The 12,242-nt window shown below is 52.2% G+C and overlaps 1 protein-coding gene across 2 annotated transcripts in view; it reads right to left on the bottom strand.

Moving 5' to 3' along the window:
- PPP2R2A (protein phosphatase 2 regulatory subunit Balpha) overlaps positions 1-6,151 on the bottom strand; it is a 93,759-nt gene extending 87,608 nt beyond the window's left edge. The window contains exons 1-2 of one of the 2 annotated variants that reach the window (XM_038746910.1): positions 6,049-6,151; positions 3,696-3,770 (exon numbers count right to left, since the gene is read on the bottom strand). In XM_038746910.1, coding sequence (XP_038602838.1) covers positions 3,696-3,770; positions 6,049-6,055 — 82 coding nt within the window. In that variant the 5' untranslated portion in view covers positions 6,056-6,151. Of the gene's footprint in view, positions 1-3,695; positions 3,771-4,228; positions 4,326-6,048 lie in introns of those variants that run through there. The other variant, XM_038746909.1, reaches the window with a different exon arrangement.
- Between the last annotated feature and the right edge of the window lie 6,091 nt (positions 6,152-12,242).

The raw sequence follows: 12,242 nt of genomic DNA, 5'->3' as shown, positions 1-12,242 counted from the left end.
CGTGCTCTCTCCACTAGGCCACACTCCTTCCCCGCTCACTCAGCAGCTCTCCCAAAGCAACGAACTGCCAGCATTACATTGACCCAGAGCTTTGCTAGGTACCGACTGCGTCACGGCTAGAAGATTTCCACTGCTCTCATCACAATGGGTCACTGGAGAGAAGGTTAGGGATGCCAGCTGGCATACCCGGAACCGTTACGCAGAATATCAAGAAGAAGAAGTACCACCGTTATCTCTTCCCTCCCACCCTCCCTCCCCACAGCATCCTGGAACGCTGTCGGAGGCAGAATACGGCGAAATAGCGGGGTGGGCGGCCCGGTGGCCTGACCCAGTAGTAAAGGCGTAACACGGCCTGAGGGTTCCGTGGTGGGAGAATAACACTTCCTGGGGGAGAAAAGTTGTCCCCGTTTTAATGCCAAAACTCAATGGGGGAGCTCAGTGTCCACATCTGGCTACTCTCACTGGGCTTGGTAGCATTAGGCACCTGGTTCCAGCTCCAATTCTGCTCAAGCTCTCCAGCTGCACAACTATCTGCTGGGCTTGCAAACAATTCACCTTGTCAGTGGAGAAAACCTTGTGTGTTCCCAAGGTTTTGCACATATAACGCACTTTCCTTGGCCACTGTTTAAAGAGCCCTAGTACATTTGGAGCTGGGCCGAACACAAAACACACAGATCTGACATTCGGGATGCAACGATAAAAGTTACAGAGTAAATAGATGAAACCCAGGTCAAGGATGGCCACAAGCCTCAAATGAGTAAGCGAGCGTGGGAAGGAGGTGGGGAGCAGGCAGGGGAGAGGTTTAGAGCTTACAGCCAAGACAGGCAGGGGCGAGAAGTGCCGAAAGCATGTTCAAGGGAGCAGTGCTAGTGGGAGCAGTGGCCACGGCCTGGATCCTTTGGGAGACTTATAAGGATGGCCCAGACTTGAACCTGGCCCCCTTCTCTGCCGACCCCTCCCCATTCCCCACGGTTCGAAAAGCCCAGGGCCCCACTGCCTTTGTCTTGGGGACAGAGGAAGTGACCCAACAGGGATGCTGGGGCTGAAGGCAAAAGAGGGGAAGGAGAGACAGGAAGTGGAAATGGGAGTGGGAGGGGGGAGCAGAGAAAGGAAAATGGAAATCGAGGTAAGGGAATGGGCGTGGGGCTGAGACAATGGCATTCCCAACTAGCACACACCCAGTGCAGCCGCCAACAATTCCCACTCCTCTGGCCTGGCCACCACTCCCCCCCTACCCTTTCCTGCCTGCGGTGGGAGGGATGGGGGGGGGCCGCGGGGCACGGCACTGCAGACCCTGGTCTACAAGTGCGCAGCTCCTACATTATTACAATAATTATTAAGGGATTTCCAAGTGCCAAAGCCCTGTGTTACACAAGCTCATCAGAGCAGATGCAGTCGCCATCCCACTCACCTCACCCTCAGTCTATCTAGTCTCCAGGGGTTGGAACAGAGGAATTTCAAAGGGCACCAGGTTAAGGTGTGGTTTGTGTGGGTTTCTGAGGACTCTTCCTAAATACCATTCAATATATGGTGCTTACTGAGGCGACTGCTGTCTGCAGGACACTACACTATGCATTTCAGAGTACAATCGAGTTAATAAACAATCACAAAGTTTGAAAAGTGCCCCAAAACATCAAACATCCACATCTAAATTTTAGATCGATACAATTTCAACAGAAACAAGGTAAACAAAACCAAGGAACACTTCCTCTAGATCTGCCACGGACTTGAACAGCAACAGAGTCACTGAGACAGAGAAAGCAAATAAAATTTTCATGACTTCTAAACCAAAACTAACTGGAACACTTTCACAGAGTATTAGTTTGAAAGACTGATGATGCCCCAGATACTTTAAAAGGAAAAGCATGCACTAATGACCTTATTTTTAAAAATGTTTCCAAAGTATAGAGACAAGAATCATCAGCAGGTAAAACAGAATGACTGATAAACCAAATTCTGAAGCTCATTTCAATCTACTGCAGGCCAAAGACCCGTTATGTGGGGCCATGTTCGTGCCCAAGCGTTTACAACAGTGCTCTGCAAATGGGAGGTGCTCAATAAATACGCCTACTAGTAATCTCCAAATGAAAATGAGGAATTTTGCACTGACTTTCTAGATTGCATTTTTTCATTCATTCAATCGTATTTATTAAACGCTTACTGTGTGCAAAGCACTGTACTAAAAGCCTGGGAGAGTACGATACAATTTTATTACCTGCATTCAGTGAAACCAGCAGCTCATTAAACTGTTCTCCTAGTCCGCGTTTAGCAATATCCCTCACCCCATTAAAATGCTTGAGCAGCACGCATTAAAAAATCCAATTGCAGCTAAAGTGAAGACTACAAAATTAATCTGACTCATGGTAGAACCACTCCTTAGTCCCACCAGGCCTGGGTTCTGGGTGCCAGGTCAAAAGGGCTGAGGCGGCCTCCCGTCTGCACATCCGGAACCCCTCCATGCCACGACGCTTTGACCCAAGGGAGGGAGCAAAGGGCGATGCCCAAATCCCCTTGCCTGCTGGTTCTCCTGCTCCCCAGGGGCTTAGGGAATTCTGAGAGCACCCGGGGCCAGGGTGCTTGCTCCCTTACTGTTCTCTTAACTTGGGGCGCACTGGATGGTATTGGAAAAAAGAGTCACACCCCTGTGCTGTGCAGAGGAAACCTTCCCCCGATTCTGCATTCCACAGAAGCAAAACAGCCACAGATGTCAAATTAAAAACTGAAATCCAGAGATTGAAGTTGGAGTGGAACAACCTCAGTGTAAAATCCAAAACTAGTTCTTGTTGCCTCGAAAATTAGGGTGGGTAACGGGTGGGGGGAGGAAACCACACAACAATAAGAACATCCACACAGAGCTCCTGAATAATATAATAAGGCAGTTGCCCCACAGGAAACCTGTTGAAAACACTTTAAAAAAAAAGGAACCTGACTATCCAATCCTCCAAATGCCAGCAATTCAACTAAGAACAAAATAGGAAGTTTTAAGGTATGCTATATGAACACCGATATTATAATTGAAAAATGAAGCCTGCGATTATTCAACCTTCCTGAAACTGATGTGAAATTTTAAAAATACCTGACACTTATTTTAGTTCCCCAAATGCTTACAAAAATGTATTGCGCTTTATTTCTCAATACCTGCAGATGAGTAAAATGGAAAATACACAAAATGAGGTAGCAACTGCTTCCCGCAAAATCCTCCACTATCCAAGTGTGAAAGTTAAAAAAACCCCAATCTTCTCAACACCAGTCAAAAACATGTTTAATGCCAAGTTACCCTGGTATTTCTAGATTAAATGCTGCAGGGACTCATCTTAATTTTAACAAGTTTAATTACACAACACAACCAAAACCAGGAACACAGGATCCTTCAGGGTAAGACCCGACAAGACAAGGCCCAGAAGGTTACCCAGAACAGCACCTTAGGATGGAAACACCGCATTTCCAGGCTGAGGGCTTCAGCCTCAAATTTTTCCTACGATGGCTTAAGAAGCCTAATGGGAAACGTGACAAATAAATAAAATCAGAAATGGAAAACTGTCATTCTGTCTTACTTTGAATACACACTGGTCCGAGTTACTTTTTAAAATTCTTAGTTCCTCCCCATTTGGGGCGGGGGGGGAGGAAGGTACGGAAACTAGGTTTAAACACAAATCATCTTCAAGAAAATCCTTTTCCAACAAATGTATTCTTACCTTCTGCAACATCATCATCTACCGCCCCTTTCACCTGAGAAAAACACCACTGAATGTCATTCCCTCCTCCAGCTCCTAGAAGAGAAAACACCCAATTAAATTCTCGTCTGAGCTGGGTTCACGTTTATTCTTGCAAACGCGCGATGGTATCCAGGGTTGGCATTATACTATTAGCACAGAGCTGCCCACACCTATAACCACCACCCCAGCCCGAACTCGGCCTGCCCAAACAGCACGACAGAAGCCGTTTTCATCGAGTTTGAGGAGCTTTTTTCCCAACCAGAGAACAGACCACCCCTCCAAAGGGCCTGAGTTATTCCCGACACTTCTTAACGCCCACCCCAATCGTGTCTAATTGCATTTTCCCCAGGTAAGGGCAGGACGTCCACAGCCGCCTGCCCGATTTTTCCTCTTCTGGACCTCAGTACACGCGCTTAGTACAGTGCTCCGCACACAGTGTAAGTGCCCAGCGGAGTCCATCGATGGATCGGAAGCTCAAACACAACACCGCCGTGAAAAGCAGGCCTCCTTACCCAGGTTTTCAGGGTGCAAAGCAAACCTGCCGTAGGCGCCCACGTACTTTCCATACATTTCGATCACTGCACTCTTGTTCAAACGCTTTCCTTTCATCTTGGCCTCCCACCGGACCAACTACACGCGGGAAGGCAGAGCCCAAATCCTGTTCCGATAAATCGATCCGCGCAGGCCCCCCGAAAGAGAGACAGAGAGAGCTGGCCGGCCGAAGGCTGGAAGAAATGCAACTACCATAAAAGGTGGAGCGGAGGGCCAACTTGAGGAACATCGCCGGCTCGGTGAAAGGTGGGGATGATTCATGGGAACCTCGTCGGCGAGACACCCAGAAAGGAGGAAACCACCCCCTATTCATTCACCCGCCGGCCCCGGCCTGGCAGCTGATCATTGGGTTGGCCCTGCCGGCCAGGAAAAGGAACGGGAAGGGGTGCCCAGAAAGAAAGAAAGAGGCCGTCTCTCCCATGCCACCCCACCCATCTCAAGGGCGACGGGGCAGGTGACATCTGCCAGGCTGTCATCTAGGGCAATTCGGATCGTCGACCATCGCCAAGGCCCGGCGGCGATTCAAACCACACGAGCGTGTGAGCCCACTGTTGGGTAAAGGCCGTCTCTATATGTTGCCAACTTGGACTTCCCAAGCGCTTAGTACAGTGCTGTGCACACAGTAAGCGGTCAATACGATTGATTGATTGAGTTCAACGGGGAGCACGGACACAGAGCTAGCTCTCTCTGCCTGTCCTTGGGCGTCCCCAGAAAATGCGGCGAGGCTGAGCCCCGACCACCAAGCTCGGGAAGAACGGGGGCTCGGCCCCGGCCTGCTGCTTGCTCTCCTCCCTCCCTCCCTCCCTCCCAGGAGGCCCGAGAACGCCGGTCTTCGCTCTCCCGGGCGGCGGGAAGCTCGTCCGGACGTTCACCCACCAATCCATCCTCCTTATCGGGCGCTTCTTACGTGCAGGGCACTGGGCTAGGCGCTCGGGAGGGTACGATCCAGCAAAATTGGCAGACCCGTTCCCCGCCTCTGAATTTGTGCCGGGGCGGGAGAGGAAAAGCAGAAACCGACGGGGAAGCGTTTCCTCGCCCCGGTGGTCCGGGCCCCCTGCCTGCCTGCCTGGCTGCCTGCCTTGCCGGGCCCCGACTCTCGCTTTCTGAATCCCGCCCCCCAACCCGGGGAAAGGTGGTCGCGATTTGCACAAAGGCCCCGGGGGCAAGTTTCCCGGCCTTTTCCACGGCGAGGCGGTGCACGGAAGGCCCGGGACTCCTCACTCTCACTCACTCACTCATCGATTTGGGGGCGCGGGCAGGGCCGGGCAGGGCCGGGCCGGGTTGCCCGGGCTCGGCCGCTTCTGCCGGAGGCACGGGCCCCCGGGGCCGGCCTTCCGCCCTCCCTCCCGCCCTCCCTCCCGCGCGGGTCCGTGCATGCCCCCTGCACGGAAACTTGGCCCGCTTCCTGCCCGGGCCACGGGCCCTAAATTAGGCTGCCGACATGATGTGCGCAGATGAAAGAGAGGCAAGAAGACCGGGCCGGGCTCCCCGGCCGAACGGGGCGGGAAGGGGAAGGGCGACGACGAGGAGGAGGAGGAGGAGGAGGAAGAGGGGAGCAGGAGGGAGGGGCGGCGGGAGGGGGAGGAAGGCTCCCGAGAGCAAGAGATCGCGGCCGCCTGCACCATCTCCACGTCCGTCGGCCTCCCCCTCCCTCTATCTGCCTCTGTGTCGGTCGCTCCGGCCCCGGCCCCCGTCGCAAAAGCCATTTTGGTCGGAGAGGAGGAGGGCCCCGCGGACGGACGGACACCGAGGGAGGAGGGAGGGTTCGAAAGCCCCTTACCTGCCATGCTGGGCTGGAAATGGTGACCCCGTTGGGCTCGGCGGGGCCTCGGCTTCCGGAAGCGGGCCCCTCACCCGGGCCGGGGCCGCGGGGGCGGCGGATGGCGGCGGATGGGCCCCGGCGGGGGGGGAGGGAGGGAGGGAGGGACCACGGCCGGGACAGACCGAGGGAGACACGGAGAGAGGACGGCCGGCCGGGAGGGACGGAGGCGGGCGGGCCGTCCGGCAGGCCCGCCGGAGGGGCGGGAGGCAGAGCGGGCGGGATGGCGGGGCCTCCCCGCACTCGCTCTTCCCCCGGCGGGGGCGGCGGCGGGGCGCGGGCGGCGGGCGGTGGGGCGGCAGCGGCGGCGGCGGCGTCCGGCGGCTCCACTTTCAAAATGGCGCCCGGCCGCCCGGCCGGTGACGTCATCGGGGGCGGGGCCTGGGGCCTCGGCGGGGGGCGGGGCCGGGGCAGGGAGGGAAGGAGGGGATGAGGGGATGAGGGGATGAATGAATGAATCATCATCATCATGGTCAATCGTATTTATTGAGCGCTTACTGTGTGCGGAGCACCGGGCTAAGCGCTTGGGAAGTCCAAGTTGGCAACCTAGAGAGGCGGTCCCTACCCGACAGCGGGCTCACAGTCTAAAAGGGGGAGACAGAGAACAAAACCAAACATACTGACAAAATAGAATAAATAGAGCCTTCTCTAAGTGGCTTAGAGAAGCAGCGCGGCTCAGTGGAAAGAGCACAGGCTTTGGAGTCAGGAATGAATGAATGAATGAATGAATGAATGAATGAATGAATGATGGCCGGGACGAGGCCCTCCCTCTGCCCCTCCGCCAAGCTACCTCTCTTCCTCCCTTCAAGGCCCTGCTGAGAGCTCACCTCCTCCAGGAGGCCTTCCCAGACTGAGCCCCTTCCTTTCTCTCCCCCTCGTCCCCCTCTCCATCCCCCCCATCTTACCTCCTTCCCTTCCCCACCGCACCTGTATATATGTATATATGGTTGTACATATTTATTACCCTATTTATTTATTTATTTTACTTGTACATAGCTATCCTACTTATTTTATTTTGTTGGTATGTTTGGTTTTGTTCTCTGTCTCCCCCCTTTTAGACTGTGAGCCCACTGTTGGGTAGGGACTGTCTCTATGTGTTGCCAATTTGTACTTCCCAAGCGCTTAGTACGGTGCTCTGCACATAGTAAGCGCTCAATAAATACGATTGATGATGATGATGATGACGAGGGACGGGAGGAGAGGGAGGGTGAGGAGGGAGGAAGAGGGGCGTGTGGAAAGGAGCGGGGGAGGAGCGGACGTGAGGATGGGAACTGCAGGGAAGGGCCAAAGGGGCCCCACAGAAGGCCAAGGAAGCCACGGAACGGAAGGACACTGACGAGGGACCGTCTCTCTAGGTTGCCAACTTGGACTTCCCAAGCGCTCAGTACGGTGCTCAGCACACAGTGAGCGCTCAATAAAGACGATTGAATGAATGAACGGAAGGACACTGACGAGGGACCGTCTCTCTGTGTTGCCAACTTGGACTTCCCAAGCGCTCAGTATGGTGCTCTGCACACAGTAAGCGCTCAATAAAGACGATTGAATGAATGAATGGAAGGAGAGTGAAGAGGGGCCGTCTCTCTGTGTTGCCAACTTGTACTTCCCAAGCGCTTAGTACGGTGCTCCGCACACAGTAAGTGCTCAAAAAAGACGATTGAATGAATGAACCTCCAGTGGCTACCAGTCAATCTGCGCATCAGGCAGAAACTCCTCACCCTGGGCTTCAAGGCTGTCCATCCCCTCACCCCCTCCTACCTCACCTCCCGTCTTCTCCCTCTCCAGCCCAGCCCGCACCCTCCGCTCCTCTGCTGCTAATCTCCTCACCATACCTCGTTCTCTCCTGTCCCGCCATCGACCCCCGGCCCACGTCCTCCCCCGGGCCTGGAATGCCCTCCCTCTGCCCATCCGTCAAGCTAGCTCTCTTCCTCCCTTCAAGGCCCTACTGAGAGCTCACCTCCTCCAGGAGACCTTCCCAGACTGAGCCCCTTCCTTCCTCTCCCCCTCGCCCCCCTCTCCATCCCCCCCCATCTTACCTCCTTCCCTTCCCCACAGCACCTGTATATATGTATATACGTTTGTACATATTTATTACTCTATTTATTTATTTATTTATTTTACTTGTACATATCTATTCTATTTATTTTATTTTGTCCCCCTTTTAGACTGTGAGCCCACTGTTGGGTAGGGACTGTCTCTATATGTTGCCAATTTGTACTTCCCAAGCACTTAGTACAGTGCTCTGCACACAGCGCTCAATAAATACGATTGATGATGATGAATGAACGGAAGGACAGTGACGAGGAACCGTCTCTATATGTTGCCAACTTGGACTTCCCAAGCGCTCAGTACAGTGCTCTGCACACAGTAAGCGCTCAATAAAGACGATTGAATGAATGAATGAACGGAAGGAGAGTGAAGAGGGGCCATCTCTCTATGTTGCCAACTTGGACTTCCCAAGCGCTGAGTACGGTGCTCCGCACACAGTAAGCACTCAGTAAATACGATTGAATGAATGAATGAACGGAAGGAGAGTGAAGAGGGGCCGTCTCCCTATGTTGCCAACTTGGACTTCACAAGTGCTGAGTACGGTGCTCCGCACACAGTAAGCGCTCAATAAATACGATTGAATGAATGAATGAACGGAAGGAGAGTGAAGAGGGGCCATCTCTCTATGTTGCCAACTTGGACTTCCCAAGCGCTTAGTACGGTGCTCCGCACACAGTAAGCGCTCAATAAAGATGATTCAATGAATAAACTGAAGGAGAATGACGAGGGACCGTCTCTGTGTTGCCAACTTGAACTTCCCAAGCGCTTAGTACGGTGTTCTGCACACAGTAAGCGCTCAGTAAATACGATTGAATGAATGAACAGAAGGAGAATGACTTGGGACCATCTCTCTATGTTGCCAACTTGGACTTTCCAAGCGCTTAGTACGGTGCTCTGCACACAGTAAGCGCTCAATAAAGACGATTGAATGAATGAATGGAAGGAGAATGACGAGGGACCGTCTCTATATGTTGCCAACTTGGACTTCCAAGAGCACAGGCTTTGGAGTCAGAGGTCACAGGTTCAAATCCCGGCTCCGCCAACTGTCAGCTGTGTGACTTTGGGCAAATCACTTAACTTCTCTGTACCTCAGTTACCTCATCTGTAAAATGGGGATGAAGACTGTGAGCCCCACGTGGGACAAGCTAGTCACCTTGTTATCCCCCCCAACACTTAGAACAGTGCTTTGCACGTAGTAAGCGCTTAACAAATACCATCATCATCACAGTAAGCGCTCAATAAAGACGATTGAATGAATGAATGAGTAGGAAGAGAAAGAGGGAGGGGGACAATGGAGTGAAGCTGGAATTAGGGAAGAGGGGAGGAGGGAATGAATGACCAGGGAGAAGGAAGGGGAGAGAAATGGGAGAAAGAAGAGAAGAAGGAAGGAAGGGAGGGAGGGAGAAGGGAAGCTAGGAGGAGGAAGAGGGAAGTGATAGAGAGGAAGGGAGAAAGAAGGGAGTGGGTGAGCTAGGATAAAACAGGGAGGAAGAAGAGCAAGTGAGTTGTCCTGGCTTTGCCTCCACCCTCTCTTCCTCCTACTTCTCCCGCCTCTCCCGACCCATGCTCATTCATTCATTCCATCGAATTTATTGAGCGCTCACTGCAGGCAGAGCACTGTAGTAGGCGCTTGGGAGAGTACCATTCAGTAATAAAGAGAGACAATCCCCGCCCACCCCGGCCTTCCAGTCTAGAAGACTGTATGCTCACCTGTATGTATGCTGACCTCTACCATGGAAGCAGCATGGCCTAGTGGATAGAGCCCGGGCCTGGCATTCAGGAGGTCATGGGTTCTATGCCCCACTCCACCACTTGTCGGCTGTGTGGCCTTGGGCAAGTCACTTCACTTCTCTGGGCCTCAGTTACCTCATCGTAAAATTCATTCATTTATTGAGCGCTTACTGTGTGCGGAGTACTGTACTAAGCGCTTGGGAAGTAGAAGTCAGCGACATACAGAGACGGTCCCTACCCAACAATGGGCTCACAGTCTAGAAGGGGGAGACAGACAACAAAACAAAACGTGTAGACAGGTGTCAAAACCATCAGAACGAATAGAATTACAGCTATATGCACATCATTAAGAAAATAGAGTAGTAAATATGTACAAGTAAAATAGAGTAATAAATCTGTACAAATATATACAAGTGCCGTGGGGAGGGGAAGGGAGTATGGCGGGGGAGATGGGGAGGAGGAGAGGAAAAAGGGGGCTCAGTCTGGAAAGGCCTCCTGGAGGAGGTGAGCTCTCAGTAGGGCTTTGAAGGGAGGAAGAGAGTTGCTTGGCAGATGTGTGGAGAGAGGGCATTCCAGGCCAGGGGAAGGACGTGGGCCAGCAGGTAAAATGGGGATTAAGACTGTGAGCCCCATGTGGGACAAGGACTGTGGCCAACCTGATTTGCCTGTATCCACCCCAGCACTTAGTACAGTGCCTGGCACATAGTAAGCGCTTACAAATACCACAGTTATTGGTATTATTATCCCCTGGAATCTAGGCCCTTCTCGTTGCCCATGCACAAATGTTCCACCCCACCAACTGCACCCCAGCAAACCTCTCTGCACCCCCGCCCCCCCCCCCCCACACACACCTTGGACTCCCTACTCCTGCGCCTCAATTCCCAGCACATCTGCGCACAGTGTCCCCATGTGGAAAGTTTGTGTGACTTTCACAGAACAGTAACCTTTTGCACCCTATATTCAACCCACACTCAACCCCACGGCACTTTTGTACAAATCAGTCGTTTATCTATATTAATACCTGTCTCCTCCCTAGACTGTAAGCTCGATGTGGGCAGCGACAATGTCTACCAGCTCTGTTATTTTGTTATTAGTACAGTGCTCTGCACACAATAAATATGATTGATTGATTAGGAATGGACCACGTCTGCCTCCCAGTCCTTTCTTCCTCTCCTTGAGGAGGAATAATAATAATTAATAATATCAATAAAAATAAATAACCATGTAATGATTAATTAATAATAAATAATTAAATGATAATTGATGTTTTGTTATATTATACAATTATTGTTGATTAAGTAATAATTAAGTAATCAATTAAATGGTTGTGTGATTAATAATTTAATGATGAAAAATAAATAATAATAATGGTGTTTGTTAAGCGCTTACTATGTGCCATGCACGGTACTAAGTGCTGGGGAGGATACAAGCAAATTGTGTTGGACACAGTCCCTGTCCCAAGTGGGGCTCACAGTCTCAATCCCCATTTTACCCATGAGGTAACTGAGGCACAGAGAAGTGAAGTGACTTGCCCAACATCAAAAACCAGACAAGTGGCAGAGCTGGGATTAGAACTCATGACCTTCTGATTCCCAGGCCCATGCTCTATCCACTACACCATATCCCCTTATCTGCTGAAAAGCTGTAGGCTTTCCCCTTGGTCATCAGGGTGAAGAAGCCGAGGCTGCAGATTAACCCCAAGGCTGGGGACCCAGATGAGAGAAGCTGGGCAGACATTTTACCAAACAGAGGGTGAGAGTTCAGTGCGGAGAGAAAGCTATTGCAGCTGAATCCACGTGAGCGAATTGAATTCCCCTCCTCTCCCTCTCCCGCCCGGAGAATAGAGGGAGTCAAGTGAGGTCTGAGCTCTCTGTGAGTGACAGCAGCAAGTGTGGTTTTGAAAGACAGCCTGAGCCTGCCCGCCCACCCGGCCCTGCTAAGAAGAGGAAGCATGGGAGGGCCCGGGGCTGTGGAGAGTCCTCAGCCTCCAAGACAGTGGATGGAGAAGCAGCGTGGCTCAGTGGAAAGAGCCCGGGCTTTGGAGTCAGAGGTCATGGGTTCAAATCCCCCCTCCGCCACTTGTCAGCTGTGTGACTTTGGGCAAGTCACTTCACTTCTCTGGGCCTCAGTTACCTCATCTGTAAAATGGGGATTAAGCTGTGAGCCCCACATGGGACAACCTGATCACCTTGTAAACTCCCCAGCACTTAGAACAGTGCTTTGCGCATAGTAAGCGCTTAATAAATGCCATTATTATTATTATTATGGGTGGTGGCAGAGCCAGGCAGGGAAGCAGCAGCTTTGGTTGGGAGGATGGGCCAGTCCCGTTGTTGGGTAGGGACCATCTCTATATGTTGCCGACTTGTACGTCCCAAGCG

This window comes from Tachyglossus aculeatus, chromosome 5 (assembly GCF_015852505.1).
Source record: "Tachyglossus aculeatus isolate mTacAcu1 chromosome 5, mTacAcu1.pri, whole genome shotgun sequence".
NCBI lineage: Eukaryota > Metazoa > Chordata > Mammalia > Monotremata > Tachyglossidae > Tachyglossus > Tachyglossus aculeatus.
Note: the sequence above shows the minus strand (reverse complement) of the source record. Positions and strands in the feature narration are given on the sequence as shown.